Source organism: Euprymna scolopes, chromosome 36, assembly GCF_053919585.1.
Source record: "Euprymna scolopes isolate OS-2025 chromosome 36, ASM5391958v1, whole genome shotgun sequence".
Lineage (NCBI taxonomy): Eukaryota > Metazoa > Mollusca > Cephalopoda > Sepiida > Sepiolidae > Euprymna > Euprymna scolopes.
Genome location: NC_136517.1, coordinates 61708343 through 61730444, shown reverse-complemented (window position 1 = coordinate 61730444; position 22102 = coordinate 61708343). Strand labels below are relative to the sequence as shown.

The 22102-nt window shown below is 30.7% G+C and overlaps 1 protein-coding gene across 8 annotated transcripts in view; it reads left to right on the top strand.

Moving 5' to 3' along the window:
• Nucleotides 1-22102, top strand: part of LOC145260533 (uncharacterized) — a 194512-nt gene that overhangs the window by 70240 nt on the left and 102170 nt on the right. For all 8 annotated transcript variants that reach the window (XR_013864313.1, XR_013864314.1, XR_013864315.1 and 5 more), the window contains exons 5-6: nucleotides 1064-1084; nucleotides 14274-14377. Coding sequence is in view for 2 of the 8 variants with exons in the window: in XM_080118738.1 (XP_079974864.1) it covers nucleotides 1064-1084; nucleotides 14274-14377 (125 nt within the window). In the remaining 6 variants the exon portion in view is untranslated. The remainder of the gene's footprint in view (nucleotides 1-1063; nucleotides 1085-14273; nucleotides 14378-22102) is intronic.

Below are 22102 nucleotides of genomic sequence, written 5' to 3'. Positions count from 1 at the left end.
AGGTAGCGTATTATAAGTCATGTGATTGAGAAGGATTTGGATATTATTTTCATGAAATTAAATGAAAACAAAATTTAATCTTTCTCTTTATAAATGTACAATTTTTTTCTGTTGCATTATTTATCATTATTGTTTTTTTTTTTTCTTAAAGGTTACTTCAAGTTGGGTTATTTTCAGTGATAGGTTATTTATTTTTTAATGTTGGTGTTTTTGTTTTTAAACTTAATGTGCACAATATTGTGTGTCTCTATGCATATAAAAAGTAGCCTCATCTCATATTGTGTACTTAATATAGGGTTTTAAGTTGTTTTAACTAAAAAGAAGTATAAAATTAAAATTTTACTGAATGAAATTGAATTGTCTCAATTAAAACAAAAATAGATTTAAAAAATCACATACGTTGATCAAGTAGTTTTATTTTTAAATAAGAAAATCAAATTTTATGAGGATCAAAGGGTTGACTGTTTCTCCCACCATTTTTAAAAAATCTCAAGAAACAAAGGGAGATAACTAAACAATAATTTATACTTATTAGACTTAGTTTGTAATATCTATGAATTCCCATTAATCACTTAGTTATTTTCTTTATAAAAATAAAAGTATTTGATCAATTTATTTGATTTTTTGGAATATGATATTTTTGTTTTGTTACATTATACAGAATTTTCTTTCTTTTCATATAGGGAGAATTTTGGACAATACCCCAAATATATTAGAAAAAAAATATGGAGAGACAATTCAAAAACACAAAAAGAAATCTTAAAACTAAAGAGGAAAAAAGAAAAAAAGAAGACAATCCAAAAATAATAAAAAGAACTCAAAAAGGGATTGAAATGAAAGAAAAAGAAAAAAAATGAAACAAATTAAAATGAAAAAAGAACTCTTCAGACTACAAATCAAAATAGTAAACAGTAAACTTAAATAAAAACTAGGTTAATTAAATAAATCATGAAAATATAATTTTAGTTTGCCATTCCTAATTTAATTGCACACAATTTTTGGTTTCTCATTTTCTTTTAACAAAGTGCTGGAAGTATTACTAATTAATTCTGTTATTTTCTAGGTTACAATTTGCCTGCAAAATGTAAGTATGTTTTGATTATTTTTTTGCTATTATAAATATTGGGATGTGAGTCATGTTAGTTGAGAAAAATCAGAAAAAAAAAAAGACAAATGAAATTGAGGGGGCAGCTTATGAGGATAAACAACTGCTCTTGTTAAAGTTGATGACTTTTTAACTATTTTTGCATGAGAAAAATTGTAACAGAAGATACTATTCACACAAACAGCAGCACATCTGTTTGGCCTTTCAGGAAAGTAAAAAAAAAAGAAAGAAAAGAAAAACTTAAATTTGTAGATTGATTCATTATATGCATGTGACATTAATTTGCATATGATGTGAAGTAGCAGCTATAAGGATAAATTAGAGAAGACAAGAAGCCAAATTTTTGATAGCTGAAAAAAAGAGCATAGACAGTGAGAGTTGGTGTTTTGAATTACGATTTAAGTTAAGAGGAGTTGGTATGAATTGCAGTGTTAGAGAGAAGGAGTTCTGTCACTTTTATTTTTTTTTGCATTTCAAAGAGTCATCTTTTTTTGCTAAGGGTTCAAAAGGTTAAATTTGATATCTGGAAAAAAAAAACCCTGGATTGTAAACGAAAAACAGAATCAGGAATCCAGCAAGTTATGAAAGAACATATGAACAGAATTCATTTCTGATACAAAACAGGTATGCATGTCAGCATAAAGCTCTGAAGATAATAGATAGCGTCAGATACTGATGTTTTTCTGTCTTTGTGAACAGAAATATGGTAAAGGACAAAATTCATATTATTTGGATTTTTCAGACTATTGTTCTCATCTTGAGTGTTATTTTCACCTCCAACCTTCCTTTGGTGTACCGTGTCAAACTCTGAAATCTTTCTGCCTGACTTGTGATTTTCAAACAGGACCCTTTATTTTTAGTGCAAGGGAGTAGCATGCTCTTGTTCTGTCAGCTATAATTAGGTAGAAGTCCTAAGCAATTTGCGATTGTATTTTGAGTGTTCCCCATATTGAGGATTGAACTTTTAACCTCCAGAAGAGCGTAACTTTACAACTGAATTATACAAAGTACTCAATCCACTATGCCATGTATCCTTGTGAACAAATCTAGCATGAATTTTGGGAACCTTAAACCTATTTTGTTTTTAGATGTACAATCTTACTACTTATTATAATCTTACTACTTGTCATTATAATCTTACTACTTGTCATTATAATCTTACTACTTGTCATTATAATCTTACTACTTGTCATTATAATCTTACTACTTATTATAATCTTACTACTTGTCATTATAATCTTACTACTTATTATAATCTTACTACTTATTATAATCTTACTACTTGTCATTATAATCTTACTACTTATCATAATCTTACTACTTGTCATTATAATCTTACTACTTGTCATTATAATCTTACTACTTGTCATTATAATCTTACTACTTGTCATTATAATCTTACTACTTGTCATTATAATCTTACTACTTGTCATTATAATCTTACTACTTGTCATTATAATCTTACTACTTATTATAATCTTACTACTTGTCATTATAATCTTACTACTTGTTATAATCTTACTACTTATTATAATCTTACTACTTGTCATTATAATCTTACTACTTGTCATTATAATCTTACTACTTATTATAATCTTACTACTTATCATAATCTTACTACTTATTATAATCTTACTACTTGTCATTATAATCTTACTACTTGTCATTATAATCTTACTACTTATTATAATCTTACTACTTGTATTTATAATCTTACTACTTGTCATTATAATCTTACTACTTATTATAATCTTACTACTTGTCATTATAATCTTACTACTTGTTATAATCTTACTACTTGTCATTATAATCTTACTACTTGTCATTATAATCTTACTACTTATTATAATCTTACTACTTGTCATTATAATCTTACTACTTGTTATAATCTTACTACTTATCATAATCTTACTACTGGTCATTATAATCTTACTACTTGTCATTATAATCTTACTATTTATTATAATCTTACTACTTGTCATTATAATCTTACTACTTGTCATTATAATCTTACTACTTATTATAATCTTACTACTTGTCATTATAATCTTACTACTTGTTATAATCTTACTACTTGTCATTATAATCTTACTACTTGTCATTATAATCTTACTACTTATTATAATCTTACTACTTGTCATTATAATCTTACTACTTGTTATAATCTTACTACTTATCATAATCTTAATACTTGTCATTATAATCTTACTACTTGTCATTATAATCTTACTACTTATTATAATCTTACTACTTGTCATTATAATCTTAGTACTTATTATAATCTTACTACTTATCATAATCTTACTACTTGTCATTATAATCTTACTACTTGTCATTATAATCTTACTACTTATTATAATCTTACTACTTATCATAATCTTACTACTTGTCATTATAATCTTACTACTTATCATAATCTTACTACTTATTATAATCTTACTACTTGTCATTATAATCTTACTACTTATCATAATCTTACTACTTATCATAATCTTACTACTTGTCATTATAATCTTACTACTTATTATAATCTTACTACTTATTATAATCTTACTACTTGTCATTATAATCTTACTACTTATCATAATCTTACTACTTGTCATTATAATCTTACTACTTGCCATTATAATCTTACTACTTGTCATTATAATCTTACTACTTGTCATTATAATCTTACTACTTGTTACAATCTTACTACGTATCATAATCTTACAACTTATTATAATCTTACTACTTATTATAATCTTACTACTTGTCATTATAATCTTACTAGTCATTATAATCTTACTACTTATCATAATCTTGCTACTTGTCATTATAATCTTACTACTTGTCATTATAATCTTACTACTTGTCATTATAATCTTACTACTTATCATAATCTTACTACTTGTCATTATAATCTTACTACTTATTATAATCTTACCACTTGTCATTATAATCTTACTACTTATTATAATCTTACTACTTATCATAATCTTACTACTTGTCATTATAATCTTACTACTTGTCATTATAATCTTACTACTCATTATAATTTTACTACTTATCATAATCTTACTACTTGTCATTATAATCTTACTACTTGTCATTATAATCTTACTACTTGTCATTATAATCTTACTACTTATTATAATCTTACTACTTGTCATTATAATCTTACTACTTGTTATAATCTTACTACTTGTTATAATCTTACTACTTATCATAATCTTACTACTTGTCATTATAATCTTACTACTTATTATAATCTTACTACTTGTCATTATAATCTTAGTACTTATTATAATCTTACTACTTATCATAATCTTACTACTTGTCATTATAATCTTACTACTTGTCATTATAATCTTACTACTTATTATAATCTTACTACTTATCATAATCTTACTACTTGTCATTATAATCTTACTACTTATTATAATCTTACTACTTGTCATTATAATCTTACTACTTATCATAATCTTACTACTTTTCATTATAATCTTACTACTTGTCATTATAATCTTACTACTTGTCATTATAATCTTACTACTTGTCATTATAATCTTACTACTTGTTATAATCTTACTACTTATAATAATCTTACTACTTATTATAATCTTACTACTTATTATAATCTTACTACTTTTCATTATAATCTTACAACTTGTCATTATAATCTTACTACTTATCATAATCTTGCTACTTGTCATTATAATCTTACTACTTGTCATTATAATCTTACTACTTGTCATTATAATCTTACTACGTATCATAATCTTACTACTTGTCATTATAATCTTACTACTTATTATAATCTTACCACTTGTCATTATAATCTTACTACTTATTATAATCTTACTACTTATCATAATCTTACTACTTGTCATTATAATCTTACTACTTGTCATTATAATCTTACTACTTATTATAATCTTACTACTTGTCATTATAAACTTACTACTTGTCATTATAATCTTACTACTTGTCATTATAATCTTACTACTTATTATAATCTTACTACTTGTCATTATAATCTTACTACTTGTCATTATAATCTTACTACTTGTCATTATAATCTTACTACTTGTCATTATAATCTTACTACTTGTTATAATCTTACCACTTATCATAATCTTACTACTTGTCATTATAATCTTACTACTTATTATAATTTTACTACTTATTATAATCTTACTACTTATAATCTTACTACTTATTATAATCTTACTACTTATCATAATCTTACTACTTGTCATTATAATCTTACTACTTGTCATTATAATCTTACTACTTGTCATTATAATCTTATTACTTGTTATAATCTTACTACTTGTAATTATAATCTTACTACTTATTATAATCTTACTACTTGTCATTATAATCTTAGTACTTGTTATAATCTTACTACTTGTCATTATAATCTTACTACTTGTCATTATAATCTTACTACTTGTCATTATAATCTTACTACTTGTCATTATAATCTTACTACTTGTTATAATCTTACTACTTGTCATTATAATATTACTACTTGTCATTATAATCTTACTACTTGTCATTATAATCTTACTACTTGTCATTATAATCTTACTACTTGTCATCATAATCTTACTACTTGTCATTATAATCTTACTACTTTTCATTATAATCTTACTACTTATCATAATCTTGCTACTTGTCATTATAATCTTACTACTTGTCATTATAATCTTACTACTTGTCATTATAATCTTACTACTTGTAATTATAATCTTACTACTTATCATAATCTTACTACTTGTCATTATAATCTTACTACTTGTCATTATAATCTTACTACTTGTCATTATAATCTTACTACTTGTCATTATAATCTTACTACTTATCATAATCTTACTACTTGTCATTATAATCTTACTACTTGTCATTAAAATCTTACTACTTATCATAATCTTACTACTTGTCATTATAATCTTACTACCTGTCATTATAATCTTACTACTTATTATAAACTTACTGCTTATTATAATCTTACTACTTATAATCTTACTACTTGTCATTATAATCTTACTACTTGTCATTATAATCTTAGTACTTGTCATTATAATTTTACTACTTGTCATTATAATCTTACTACTTTTCATTATAATCTTACTACTTGTTATAATCTTACTACTTATCATAATCTTACTACTTGTCATTATAATCTTACTACTTGTCATTATAATCTTACTACTTGTCATTATAATCTTACTACTTGTTATAATCTTACTACTTGTCATTATAATCTTACTACTTGTCATTATAATCTTACTACTTGTCATTATAATCTTACTACTTGTCATTATAATCTTACTACTTATTATAAACTTACTGCTTATTATAATCTTACTACTTATAATCTTACTACTTGTCATTATAAACTTACTACTTATTATAATCTTACTACTTATCATAATCTTACTACTTATCATAATCTTACTACTTGTCATTATAATCTTACTACTTGTCATTATAATCTTACTACTTATTATAATTTTACTACTTATTATAATCTTACTACTTATAATCTTACTACTTATAATCTTACCACTTATCATAATCTTACTACTTGTCATTATAATCTTACTACTTGTCATTATAATCTTACTACTTATTATAATCTTACTACTTGTCATTATAAACTTACTGTAGCAAGATCTCTGGCGATACCAGATGGTCTTGCTTTTTAAATAGAGGAAGAGAAGGTAGGAGAGGGGGTGTGATATTTGATAAAAAAAAAGAAAATTGTCCCTGGAACTTTATCAAGAAAGGAAGAAGATAATAGATAATAATTGTTCTAGGCAATTTTAATTTCCATTTTGTACTTATGTAGCAATAAGAAGAGGCAAAAATGTCCATAAGAAATAAAATATTTCAATGGAAAAAAAAAATATGATAATGAGATTCTTGAGTTTGGCAGAAAAACAATACAGGATCGTTTTCTGGTTGAGTTTCGAAAGAACAATTCAAATATTATGGAAACAATGACTTGGGTTCAAAATGTCTGCTTTGGTGTCTGGGAGATGTTGTAATTTGGGTCTACCTGTTGTATTTAACTACCAGGTCACTAAGCCAGTGATAAGTTAGTTGGACAGATAAATAAATAAAATTGAACCTAGGGGGAGATATGGTCACGAAAGAGAAGGAAGAGGTTCACAAGAAAAGAGAAAATGAAAAGAATATAGAATAAGGGGATAGAGAAAGAAGTTCACGAGAGAAGAAAAGAAATATAAGATAATGGGATAGAGAAAGAACAGGTTCAGAGGAAAAAAAAGAAAAGTAATCTTCGAATGACAGAGGGAGGAAGAGGCCAGTTTTATAAAAACGATTGGCTTTTTAGAATTAGGGTCTTTTTGCTGGCTGGCATTGGGACGTGCACATCGCCCTTGCCCCATCTGAAAGGGGGGTCGAAACTCTCATAAGAGCTAAGTTGAAAAGCTCTTGTTCTTGGCTGGGAAATTAACTAGATGAACTTAAGTTATACAACCTGCATCACGAAGCTCGGATCAAAGAACTCGACTTTAAACAAGTGTAAAATGATTTATAAATAATTAATTTGTTTGGTTTATACGAAAATTACCCAGAGTTTTTCTTTGTTTCTCAATTGCCGGCCTGAATGAAGATGCAGTTTATTTCAGGTATGCCCTGGTCCCAGATGATGAAAGAGATAGACTGGATCCAGCACGAAGCCAGAGTTACGGCTGAAGTGGACGATGTTGCCACACGGATTTAGGGTCATGCACATTTCGTGTGCCCTGAGCAGCAGAGAAATATTTACCAGTGACCAGTGAGAGTCTGGTCACCCTTGAGGGGTCGACCACTAGACAAGTAAGAATGTAGCCCTGCTGGGCTGCATCTATGGTCCTGTGAGCCGGGAGCGATGAACACGGCCAAGAGTACATCACAAGTGTTCTCCCGTGAACCAGGTTAGCGACGGATGCGGCCTGCCCCCAGACAACAGAGGGGGTAGGGTTATATTACTACTTGTCATTATAATCTTACTACTTGTCATTATAATCTTACTACTTGTCATCATAATCTTACTACTTGTCATAATCTTACTACTTGTCATTATAGATCACTATTTACTATTATATATTATGACTATATATATAAAAGGGAAAGGTAGTTTGTTAAAATCTGGTATAAGTCTGGTTACATTAGCAATTCTGTGCAGATTCCCAAGTTCAGTAGAAAGAATCCAAATATGAATAGCGAATCCTTATCCCCAAAATTAAGTAATGTAAAGAACAAAATGTCTTGTTTTAACACATTCGCTGCTAGCCATAAATCTATTCAATTTATTTTCATTGCCAAGCATATGAGTATACTTGTAGTTGGCAGCAAATGTGTTCAATTGTCTTCAAGGAGTGTAAGTAAAAGTAATTAATGATGATCCTGCAACAGACGACAGCTTGTAGAGTCACTATCAGATTGATCAAAGCCAAACCAATGATCTGACTATACAAGTTTTTCATTCTTCTGTCTCAACAGTTACAAGATGATTATCATTTATTACTTTCTTACCCATGAGCGATCAAGAAACCACATGAATCAAATAAAAGTCTGTTTAAACATAAGAGCATGGGTTTACACCCACTGGTCTTATTCGATTGTTGTTGTTTTCTGTCGTCGCTTATTCATGATCACTGGTTCATGAGTGGATGTGATTGTCTAGTGTTTTTTGATTGTCCTGTCTGTCAAACTAAACAAAGAAAACTTTTCATGCATGAAAAACAATTGTGACTTTGTGAGTTCTTCAAGGTTTTATTGGAGAGAATTTACTTATGCTAATTAGTTAAAATTATTTCCTTCCTAACTTAGTTTTCTAAGTTGAGAATTGAGAGATGCAGATGGACAGACATCAAAGTGACATTCACCTTAAAGTATTCACATTATTAGGCCTTGTCCCATCTATACAACTTCCAGAGCAAGACTGGAGGTAACGTTCGACTTAGATTATTTCTACATCATTTATGTTTCCATTCACCTGACTTCCAGCAGAGAAACTGAACTGAAACCTTGGCTTGAAAAATGTGACATCATCATATCCCACATCACTCGCCTCTGAGTACAATTCCATTTGTAGCTGGATCATCCTGACATGTACTAATGTGACCCTTATCAAAATTTATACTAGCTAATTTACTTAATGGTGTAGAGTCCCTACTATATTACACATTGCCATAGCTACATCTCCTGAAGAAGTTAACTAACTTTTTAAACATTAAAGAGTAAATGTTGACAAAATAAAATATTAAACTTGATCCAATTGACTTAAAATTATTCATTGGTTTGACATTAAGTGTTTGCCAAAGATGAGGGGCAACATTTTATTTTTGTGTTCAGCGAACTACCAATACAACCAAGAAAAGTGTCTACCCACCATGTGCATGTAGTGCGATCATGTATGGAAGTTAAACTTGGTCAATAAAAGCTGAAAATGATGCAATGGATGCGTAGTGTGTGTCTTAAAGATGGATTTGGATCTGATGACCCAGAGGAAGAGTAAATCTCAACAGTATAGAGAGAAGTATGCAAAACAGGGGATTTTGTTGGTTTGGTCACATTGAAAGAATGGGTGAGAGTTTTGGGGTTAGAAGAACTCCTAAGGTAAAAAGGATAACTCACAAGAGAAGGAACATATGAGAGGTAGTAATTTGGGAAAAATAAAGACTTTGTCAGAAGGAGCTCTATTTGAAAATCAAGTTCTGACAGCCATCCAACACATGTCAGCATGTAAAACAGATGGCAAACTGAGCATAGCAATGATGATGGTTATGCAACACATTTCAGCACTGACATATAAAATGATCTGATATAATCCTTATCACCTCATGAAATCAAGACTTGACTGTACTTTGTAATAACCGTTGACTCTACTATTGATATTAGCAGGTTTAATCAGCATTTTTTTCTTCTTTTACAATTTATTACAGTTCACCATATTATACAGTTGAATGAATTTCAGAAGTTCAAGTGTAACGTGAACCGACAGCTTGCTGCTCAACTCCCTACACAGTACCCCTGATGCCTATGTCCCTGATAGTAGCCCCCTACGACAAAGTGGCAATGTGCCTTGTTTGGGGTGAATGTAATAAAAAAAAAAAAAAAATTATTTGGATCAAGGACTGAAGATTTGTCAGCATTTTACTTATAAAAATCAAAACCTGAATACTGGCAATAATTATGGCCATCTTTATGATAGTGCCAGCGACATTGCAAATGAAATATCTGATTTACAAAGATTAATAAAGTTCTGCCAAGTGTTTTACTTACACATAATTTAAATTTGGAGCACTAGTGTATTTCAGCTAACCGGAAGTATATTTTTGTCTTTATTTTTGGAAGAGTTATTGTAGGGGAGACAATCCCAAATTTAATGATTTTTTTAATCAAATTTTTATTGTAATTCAAGACAGTTTCAGAAAAAACATAATAAAAGAACAGAAAACATTAATTACCGAAATATTGAATGAATTTAAATTATTAAAAATTTATTATACAAGCAACAATATTTCAAAATAAATTCTTTTTTAAAATTTACAATTAAAACGTAACACTTTATATGTCAAAATAATTTAAAAATAATAAAATGTTCAATTTAGAATACTATGAAATGGATGGAATTTATTGTCTCCTCTTTTCTATACTATAATTCTTCTCCAAATGAAAGTAAAAAAACAAACTTTTCGCTAAAGTGCACTAGTTGCAAATTTAGTAGTAATTGAGGCAGAAGTTCTAATATCCAAAACCATTTTTAGAAAGTGTGTATTTGTAAGATGTATATACCTTCGTCAAGCAGTTTACTTTGTCTTTCATAAGAAGAATGCAGTCAGATTAAAATTTCACTGACTTTAAACAAAAGAAGTTTTGTGATACCAGAATAGAGACAGTCTTTAAGAATTTACAAGCATTAGTAGTTTTTCTACAAAGATTTCTGGATTGAGAGAGAGATAGAGAAAAAAATACCATACCTCTAAGCAGTTCACTGAAGCAACAGATATCGAGGAGAAGGAGAAATAGAAAAAGAGGAGGAAGAATAAAAAAAGAATAATTTTTATACGTCTGTTATACAAAAAAGTCATCCAATATATGCTAACATATAAAAGAGACTCCGTTTTATATGCTGGAATATATTGGACGACTTTTAGAAATTGACTTTAAAACTAACCTATCTCTGGCTAGGTCTTTATTTGTCCCTCTTTCTCTCAAATCCATCTTTATAAGTTCCTCCCAATTTCCCCTTCTTTGTTAACTGACACTACTATTTCAACTGTTCTACATCTACTAACCCACTGACTCTTATCCATTCTTTTAATGTGACTAAACCAACAAAGTCTTCTCTTCTGCATACATCTTTTTATAGAGATAGATTAGTTTGGAAGTTAATTTCTAAAAGCTGCCACCACATGCCATCATGCAAAACAGACGTTAAACCAAATATAATGATAATGTTATAGCATGACAATGTTTTTTGGGTTTTTTTTTTTTTTTTTTGCTAGGAACTGCCAAATGTTTACGGTATTGTGAGCAGGTGCATTGCTGTGGTGAAGAAAAGGTGTAAAATAATAAATAATTACAGAAAGTCATCAGGTTATCGAGAATATATACATAGACCTGTATGATTGGAAGGTCTAATTTTTTTTTCAAATATAGATGCTGTGCTCCTTTTAAACTTGGCATTCCTAGTAACAAAGTGAACAATAAAACTTTCAACAGCTTCAGTGCATATGACAGAAATAGTTTTGTCTCTCTTCAAGCATCTCCTCTTTCAAATTTTCAAAGTCAGATGTAAATAGCATTTAATCTGACAAAGTAAACTTTTCTTCTGGTGAACTAATTTTAATTTGTTATAACTATACTCTATTATTGGTAATATAATAACATACTTAGCTAAAATCTATTTTTAAAAAAATTACTTATTCCGACCCTAACTGTTAATATAAAACATTTTAAAATATCATTTTAAGTTGAATATAACAGGAGTTGTCTACCTTAAGTTTAAAATGTGATTATTGATGACAACAAATTCAAAACTAACCCCCATCTCTGCTCAGGTCTTTATTTATCATTTCCTCCCATATTTTATTTCGCGTTCCTCTACTAACTGACCCCACTACTTCAACTCTTCTACATCTAGTAACTCAAGAATCCTAATTTATTTTTCAGTGTGACTCAACCAACAAATTATTCTTGTCTGCATTTCCTTTGAGGTCATCACATCTAGGCCCGTCTTTAAGATTACATTCAACGTCCATTATCTCATTCTCATATCATTTCTTTCCATGCAACACATGTCCTCAATCATTACTGACAATCTATTGGCACTATGTCAAAAGCTTTCTCCAAATACCAAAAAAGAAAATACATGTTCTTTATTAAAATACTTCTCTTGCATTTATTTTAGGATAAATATAACCCTAGTGATATTTGCTTATTTTATCTGTACATTTCTAACTTCTTCTTTGCAGCTTAGTTATTCTCTCAATCATTTCCAGGACCTGATCCGTCAGAATTAAGCCTGTGTAATTACTTCCATCTAGCGCTCTTCCTTTATTCTTATAAAAGTTTATAATTGTACTAAAGTCCCAGTCAACCTTTTTTATGATTTGGTTTCTAAAGTCCATGACCATCTCAGTGCTGGTTTCATTCGCAGCCTTCAATATTTCTGCAACATCTTGCAGTTTTATCCTTCTTCATCTTAACTTACTGCTTGTTTTTATGGCTGGACCAGATACTGCTTTCGTAATTAGTAAATTCTTATCAGTCCAATGAAAACTCAAGATTCAACAATCTTTTGCTCTGACCAGATGGGGCTACAAAACTGACCCAATGATCTACAAATGTGTAGAGGAAAACCATACAATGCAACATTTTCTTCAAATTCAACAATATCCATATTTGTCTAATCAAATTAATTCCAGTCTATCGGAACAATAATTACATTAATTATATTTGTCTAATCAAATTAATTCCAGTCTATCGGAACAATAATTACATTAATTATATTTGTCTAATCAAATTAATTCCAGTCTATCGGAACAATAATTACATTAATTATATTTGTCTAATCAAATTAATTCCAGTCTATCGGAACAATAATTACATTAATTATATTTGTCTAATCAAATTAATTCCAGTCTATCGGAACAATAATTACATTAATTATATTTGTCTAATCAAATTAATTCCAGTCTATCGGAACAATAATTACATTAATTATATTTGTCTAATCAAATTAATTCCAGTCTATCGGAACAATAATTACATTAATTATATTTGTCTAATCAAATTAATTCCAGTGTATCAGAACAATAATTACATTAATTATATTTGTCTAATCAAATTAATTCCAGTCTATCGGAACAATAATTACATTAATTATATTTGTCTAATCAAATTAATTCCAGTCTATCGGAACAATAATTACATTAATTATATTTGTCTAATCAAATTAATTCCAGTCTATCGGAACAATAATTACATTAATTATATTTGTCTAATCAAATTAATTCCAGTCTATCGGAACAATAATTACATTAATTATATTTGTCTAATCAAATTAATTCCAGTCTATCGGAACAATAATTACATTAATTATATTTGTCTAATCAAATTAATTCCAGTGTATCAGAACAATAATTACATTAATTATATTTGTCTAATCAAATTAATTCCAGTCTATCGGAACAATAATTACATTAATTATATTTGTCTAATCAAATTAATTCCAGTCTATCGGAACAATAATTACATTAATTATATTTGTCTAATCAAATTAATTCCAGTCTATCGGAACAATAATTACATTAATTATATTTGTCTAATCAAATTAATTCCAGTCTATCGGAACAATAATTACATTAATTATATTTGTCTAATCAAATTAATTCCAGTCTATCGGAACAATAATTACATTAATTATATTTGTCTAATCAAATTAATTCCAGTCTATCAGAACAATAATTACATTGGTTTTGGTAAAAAGGTATTTCATTTGCAAACATAGGTCAGATGAGAATGTACAGTCGCGTCCAGAGTGTGACTTTCATGCACTTGATCTCATCTCCACAGACGACTAAATTCCATTCTACATTCTATAAGACTCGAAAAATTGTAAGCTCATAAGAATTTTCTTCTTTTTTTTTTGTTTCCTTAGATGTGATTCACACTGTTGGACCGCGTGGAGAAAATCCGCATGAGTTGGGCCAGTGTTATTTGAATTCACTTCAATGTTTAATTGAGGAAAAGCAACGAACGATAGTAAGTATTTCCTGTCATTTCTAGTTGACCTTTATAAAAACAATAGCAGGGCAGCGCCCAGTCTTACAAGGTCGTAAAATATGATTAAATATATTTTAATTCATGCAGATTTCATATTTATTATTACAGAACCAATTCTCTATTGTACCTAATATATAGTATAAAAAATGAATTGGATGCCATCAGCTAGAAATAAAATCAAAACATTTAGCGGCCCAGCTGCATTCCTTATTGACAGATTTAAAATGGAACCACTTCAAGCTATGATTGAATATCTGCATATTTTTTTTTTTTTACATGGAGGTCACCACTTATTGAATATCTGCATATGTAAAACTAACAGAAGTATGCTGTCGAGTTGAACATTTTGCATTTCAACTTGCTGACATTTTTGTCATCCATCCAAACAAAGATTTTACTTGTTAAAAACCATCTTTAGTATATGATTACTATTTCCTATTAATTTCAATGTTATATGACCAGTAGTTTAAGAGTTTATTGATTAAATATTTACATACAGACAGACAGGCACACATACATACGTCTACTGTTTTAAAATAACTGGTGCTACCAGATCAAGCTGTCTATTGGCTTCCTGAGACACCTTGGAATGGAATCCTGGTGGTTGAGGATAGAAATGAGTTCCTCTCCTTCCCAACACACCACTTTGGTCCTTACCTCGGCTAGACGGGTGGTCGGAGAATCCCACTCCAATCAATCAGTTGGTCATGTCCAGCTTTAAATCTGACAAACATAACAAGGAAAATACACTCACACTCCCCGCATTATACAATAATTTAGTAAGCGGTGGCTCATGGGTCAATCAACTTGCTGGACAAATGGATCTAACATGACTGGAAAACTGATATTCTTACTAAAAAGAGGTTCTAAATAAACTTTTACTGAAAATGGACGAAATAAAGGTGCTTAGATCCACCAGTGAGAAGAATATAACCTTCCTGTATCCCTGTTGTTGTTAGGGCAAATGGGTTTCCTCTCCAACAGCTCCCATATAGGGCTCTAAGGTGGGTAGAGAGCACGAGAGATGAAAAATCAATAGACTTCCAATATGGCCTACAACAAGCCTCAAAAAAAAAAAAAAAAGCACTGTGAAATTACAGACTCAGAAGCCGAAAACAAAAACCAAACTTTCTCTACATACATTGTTATAGAAGCAATCGAAGTAGAACCAATGACTTATATGTCTCCATTCAAAATAGAAAAAATCGTATCAGACAAAATCAAGCCAAAAACAGTAAAAAAAAAAACTAAAAAACAGCACATTACTGATAGAAATAACAATCCAGAAACAAACAACGGAAATCTCCAAATGGAAACACTTTGACGATCGAAAAATCAAAACCTACCCCCATAAAACATTGAATACTAGCAAAGCTGTGATTAGGAGTCCTGCACTATCACTGTGCCCCTTAGAAGAAGTAAAAAAACAATCTAAAAAAAACAAAATGTCATTGACGTCAAAAGAATTCAAATAAAAAAAAGAACCAGTGAAACCATCAACATAAATACATACATCCTAACATTTGGCACTAACCAAATCTCTAACAATGTAAAAATAGGATATGAAAAAATAAATACTGAAGTTTATATCCCAAATTCACTCAGGTGTCATAATTGGCAACGATACAGACACCATAGCAATCGGTGTACACAACCCCAAATCTGCATGAGATGCACAATGACTGTCAAAACGAACCAAAGTGCGTTAACTGCCATCAAGACCATAACGCAAATTCAACGGAATGGCAAAAATAGAAAAAAAAAGTTCTTAAAATAAAATACACAAAAAACATTACTTTTCAAGAAGCTCGTAACCTTGCAAAAACACAAAACACAAAACAACAACAACAACAAAAATAAATGTACAGTCTACCTCTGGACTAAATAATAATACAACGAAAACAAATTCTTCCAACATCAAAATCGAAGTCTTCACAAAACTACTCAATGAAATGAAAGAACTAATGGAAGATTAAAAAACAAACAAACTATGAAACAAATCCTCACAGAAAGCAAAGACTATATAACAAAGATTATAACCAAAACAGAACAAAGCTCCCAAACTAAAACCCAACCCCAAAAAATCCATAAAATCTCAAGAAACGATACCATCTATAGAAACAACCCCTCTTATGGAAAAAAAAACAAAAAAACCCAGGTTCCAAAAGAACCCCACAAAACCTGACCCAATAAGGAAATAGAAAGTAAGATAAACAGATCAAGAGTCAAAACACAAAACAAATGTGAGGGAATGGATGTGGAGAAACAAAGATCAGACACACATAACTAAAAAAACAACAACAAAGTATGTCATTTAAGCATACGTACATGTATATATATATATATATATATATATATATATATATATATATATAAAAGTGAACGTGTCTGTGTGTGTGTGTCTGTGTACATTTCCATACGCAATAACTCTGTCAATTTTTAGTCTAAAGACTCGAAATTTGATATACAGGGTACTGCTATTTGGGAAAATCGATGTGATTGGTTTTCGGACAGAAATTTGGCGATTAAGGGGTCAAAGTTCAACGATTTGACCTTTGAGAACTCTACCAAACTCCTCCGACAATTTTGAGTCTAAACACGTGAAATTTTAGATATAGATTCCTTGGACATGGATCTAACTTAATAACTTTATTTGAGCCCTAAACAATAAATTTTAAGGGGTCATAATAGGGGTAAAAGTTTAAAAAAATGACTGCTTTTTTTTGCTCAACATACACCTCCAAACACCCGAGCAACGCCGGGCTGAAATGCTAGTATATATATATATATATATATATATATATATATGTATATATATATAAAACAAACCAAATCACCTCTCCCTCTTCTAGAATCTCTGTTCTTACTAGAGAAACAAACAAAAACTACCATAGGACAAAGCTTAAAACCAAACTACCAACCTTGGGTAAAAAAATAATCCACTAGAACTGCCGTGGTTTGAAAGCAAATATGAATGAACTACAACTATTAATAACACAGAAACAATCTACAATAATCTGCTTTCAAGAAACCTTTTTGAAACATGACAACATCAACATCAAGAACTTCCAAACATTCAATTACACCTATAATTCTAAAAGCAGAACCTCAGGGGTGTTATATAGAGGTTTCATTATTATTATTCTTGTTGTTGTTGTTATTGTTCGTTGTTAGGAAGTCTTATTAAAAGTGAATCTTAGAAAGTCTTATTAAGAGAGATGTTGCGTTCTGTGTTCGTGTTATGAAGAGATTCATATATATAAAATGTTCATACTTAGAAGTGTAGTAGAAGCTCTTAGAGTGAGGAGACAGTGTTGAGACAGTCTTAGTGTTCACATTGTAGATATGAGATGTAGAGACATTGTGTATGTGAAGACATTTTAAAACACAGGATATATGAGACATATAATGACAATTTCACTTTACCTTTTGGTAGAATTACAACACAAAGACAACGTTTATAAAAACACATGATGCGTTTATTTCCATGGACCGGTCGGTGGTTTTCTTAGTCAGGAATTCAAAGTTTTACATTCTATGTTTCAAAGGTGACCGTCTCGCTTCCAGACGTTCGACTGTCCATCTCTGGACTCTCCCTGCTTAACTCTAAAGTTTCTAACTATATCGAGAACTTCCAATTTTCCATGACGTCATACCCATGTTAAAACATGTCTTCTTTCACGTGTTCTGAAAATGCGTGTCCAAAACATTTTCCTTTGTTTACAAAAGGAATTTTAACGTATATTTCCAGTAACCTATATTTCCAATATGTTAAAAACATGTTTATTAAATTATCATATAGTTGCATTCCTCAATTCAATTTCATAACAGAATTGACAAATGCACATTCCTTTTCTTAAAACTGTTTTATCTCTAAGCTAAACAATGGTTTGTTTTTACATTCCATTTTCTAATTCTCTCTCGTCATATATTTCTAAACCTAAATTACAAGGTTCGAATTTCGTCTACTCTATTTCATATTTACATTTAACTAATTCCCTATTTTTATACTTACATGAAAAGGGGACAGCTCTTATCATGCAACAAGGGGGAGTATCGATTCTGATCTGAAACGACACACCCCACATATCCAAACAATTGCCATCAAGGCCACTCTACGCAAAAAAACTGTATGTTCTATATATACATCCCGCCAAATGAAGATATAGACAAAAATGAATAAAAAAAAACTGATCGATCAACTGCCTAACCCTTCATCCTATTAGATGACTTTTAGAAGAGATCATCAACGAAAATGATATATGCCTGCTTAATGACAGTTCACTTACATATGTCAATCTAACTAATGGAAATCACTCCACCATTGACATAAACATGTGTGACCCCACAATATATCAGGACTTCATTTGGAATGTACATGACAATACCTGTGGCAGCAATTGAAACCTCTGAACCTAATAGCCAAAAACATCCACAATGAAACCTAAACAAGGCCAACTGGCAAATGTTCAAGGAAAAATGCAAAACTAGGTTGAACCATACTGAAACTAACCATGACACGGTAGAAGCTTTTACTTTTTAATAGAAATAGCAAATGAGTGCATCCCAAAAACCTCAACAACCAATAAACACAACAGACCCTGGTTTAACACTAAATGGCAAAAAGCTATCAAACTATGGAAAGCTCGTGTAAAAAATTCCAGAAACCTACTACTCCAAATCTTATAGAATACAAACAAAACTGAGCTATAAAAAAAACAGCAAAAAAAGAATGTTAGCAAAATTATGTCAGCAAACTGAATTCCTTCACTGAACTAAGAGTAATCATGGAAGATGATTAGAAAAATTACAGGTGAACAACAAACCACGCCAATTAAACACCCCGTCAAAAATAACTCTAGCATAACTGATAAAAAGAATATAGACTTACTAGCTGAAACATTCTCCCAAAACTACAGTACAAAATTTACAACAATCAAACAAAATGCAGAGAAATATAAACTCAACTTCAAATCAAAAAACCTTGAAAACTATAATAAACTCCTTTCACTAACTGAACTAGAAGATGCAACCGAAAGATGCCATAACACCACCGTTGGACCAAATGAAATTCACTACAAATTCCTGAAACAACTATCTACCAAAACACTAAAACTCCTATTAAGAATTTTTAACAAAATATGGACAGAAGTCGAATTCCCAGATATATGAAGATTGATCACAATAATAGCAATCCCCAAACCAGGAAAAGAAAACGCAAACCTGCAAAACTATAGACCAATTTCACTAACCAGCTGCTGGTGTAAAACAATGGAAAGAATAGTTAATGACAGACTAGTGTGGTATTTAGAATAGTTAATGACAGACTAGTGTGGTATTTAGAATAGTTAATGACAGACTAGTGTGGTATTTAGAATAGTTAATGACAGACTAGTGTGGTATTTAGAATCCAACAACATTATCTCTAACCTACTGTGCGGCTTCCGTAACAAAAGAAGTACAATTGATCACCTGATTTGCCTAGAAACAGCTGTAAGAGAAGCATTTATAAGGAAAAAACACTTCTCAGCAATTTTCTTTGACTTAGAGAAAGCCTATGACTCTACCTGAAAATTTGGAATAATGAGAGATCTTAATGACCTCAATCTAAAAAGCAGACTACCACAGTTCATAAAGGGCTTCTTATCAGAATGCAAATTTAAAGTCTGCATTGGGTCAACCTACTCGGACACCAACATCCAAGAAGAGGGAGTTGCCCAAGGGAGTATACCATCTGTACCTTGGTTAGCGTTAAAATAAACAACATAACAAAATGCCTAACTCCCAGTGTTGACGGATCTCTATATGTGGATAACCTAATATATTGCAGGTCAAAATATATACATATCATAGAGCGCAAACTCCAACAATGCCTAAATAAATTAAACAAGTGGACTATAGAAAATAGATATAAATTCTCTGAAACAAAAACCAAATGCGTACACTTCTGCCAAATGAGGAAACTCCGTAACAACCCTTGTTTGAAACTTATACAGAAATTCCCATTGTAGATGAATATAAATTCTTAGGTTTGACATTTGATAAAAGACTGACATTCATTCGCCACCTGAAAACAAACTGCAATAAAAGCCTGCAGATGCTGCATGCTATAGCCCACACAGAATGGGGTGCAGAACAAAAAAAAACCTTCTGAAGCTATACAGGTTATTCATCAGATCAAAACTTGACTATGGATGTTGTATTTATCCATCAGCTAGAAGGACTTAAAGACACTAAACCCGATCTACCATGGGGGGCTGAGACTAGCAATCGAGCCTTCAGGACGTCCCCAGTGGAAAGTCTATATGCAGAGGCGATTGAGATACCAGCTGTTATAAAGAGCCACAAATTACTACATTAAATCCTGCATACAATGTCACATTCCATCCAAGATACAATGAACTATTCGAAGCAAAAGAAAAAGCTATAAAACCCTTCAGCCTAAGAATGAAAACAATTCTACAGGAACCAGAGATAAATATCTACGAACATATCCTATTGGAAATCCCACCTTGGATATTCAAAAAACCTAAAGTGATCCTCGAATTAAGTAAACTCTTCAAAGCAAAAATCCACCCTAACACTAACACCTACCAAGAAAAATTCCATGACATACTCCTAGATTACACTGATCATCTGTACATCTACACAGATGGCTCTAAGGACCACAACAGGACAGCATGCATTGCTGTTCTAAATGGAGCAACCCACCAGAAGGCACACCAGCTGAAAGCTCTATTTTCACTGCAGAAGTCTGCACTATCGACCTTGCTCTCAACATCTGAACAGAAAGAAGAAATTTTTATAATTTTTTCAGATTCGTTCTCTGTTCTATCATCATTGATTTGGTTGGTTGGTTGTTTTTGTTTTACGGCATATCAACCCTTTTCGGATTATTTAATGCCGAATCCAAAGATTTTGAAGAAAAATTTTTTTAATAGAATATATTTGTTGTTTTCATGTCGGTTTCTATTTAACCCATAGTTGGGACCCTAACAGGTACTACAACTCCGGGTTAGAGTGAATCTGGGAGCAATGATAATTAAAGGGTGGCTCCACACTCCCCAAAGCCCACAAGCTAGGGCCTCACCACTGGATATAGTTTGAGGTCATGTCCAGGACCTCTATCATCATTGAATAATGTAAAGCTCGAGAACCACTAATCACCAAACTATTGGACAGATTAAACTCGATGACTACCCACAAAGAGGTGATCATGTGCTGGATTCCAAGTCATGTCGGAGTGAAAGGAAATGAAAGAGTAGACTTAGCAGCCAAATCAGCTTTAAACCGAAACCCTGAAACCATCAATATTCCTTACACAGACTTGAAATACAAAACCAATAAACTGTTCTATGCAAAATGGCAACAGCACTGGAATAGTAACACAAATAACAAGCTCGTCCAAATTAAACCCACCTTGGGAGAATGGGGACCATCCCAACAAAAAAATCAAGAAAAGAACAAGTTGTCATACCCAGAACACACATTGGCCACACAAACCTTACTCACTCCTACATGCAAGAGAAACCACTACAATGCCTAACATATCAGAAATGCCTACAGGCAAGAGAAACCACTACAATGCCTAACATGTCAGAAGACCTGCACAATAAAACATATCTATGTTACCGCGAGAAAACGCCACCTAAAATCCAACAATATGAAAGACATTTAAAAACACCCGCACAGACAACATTCTCT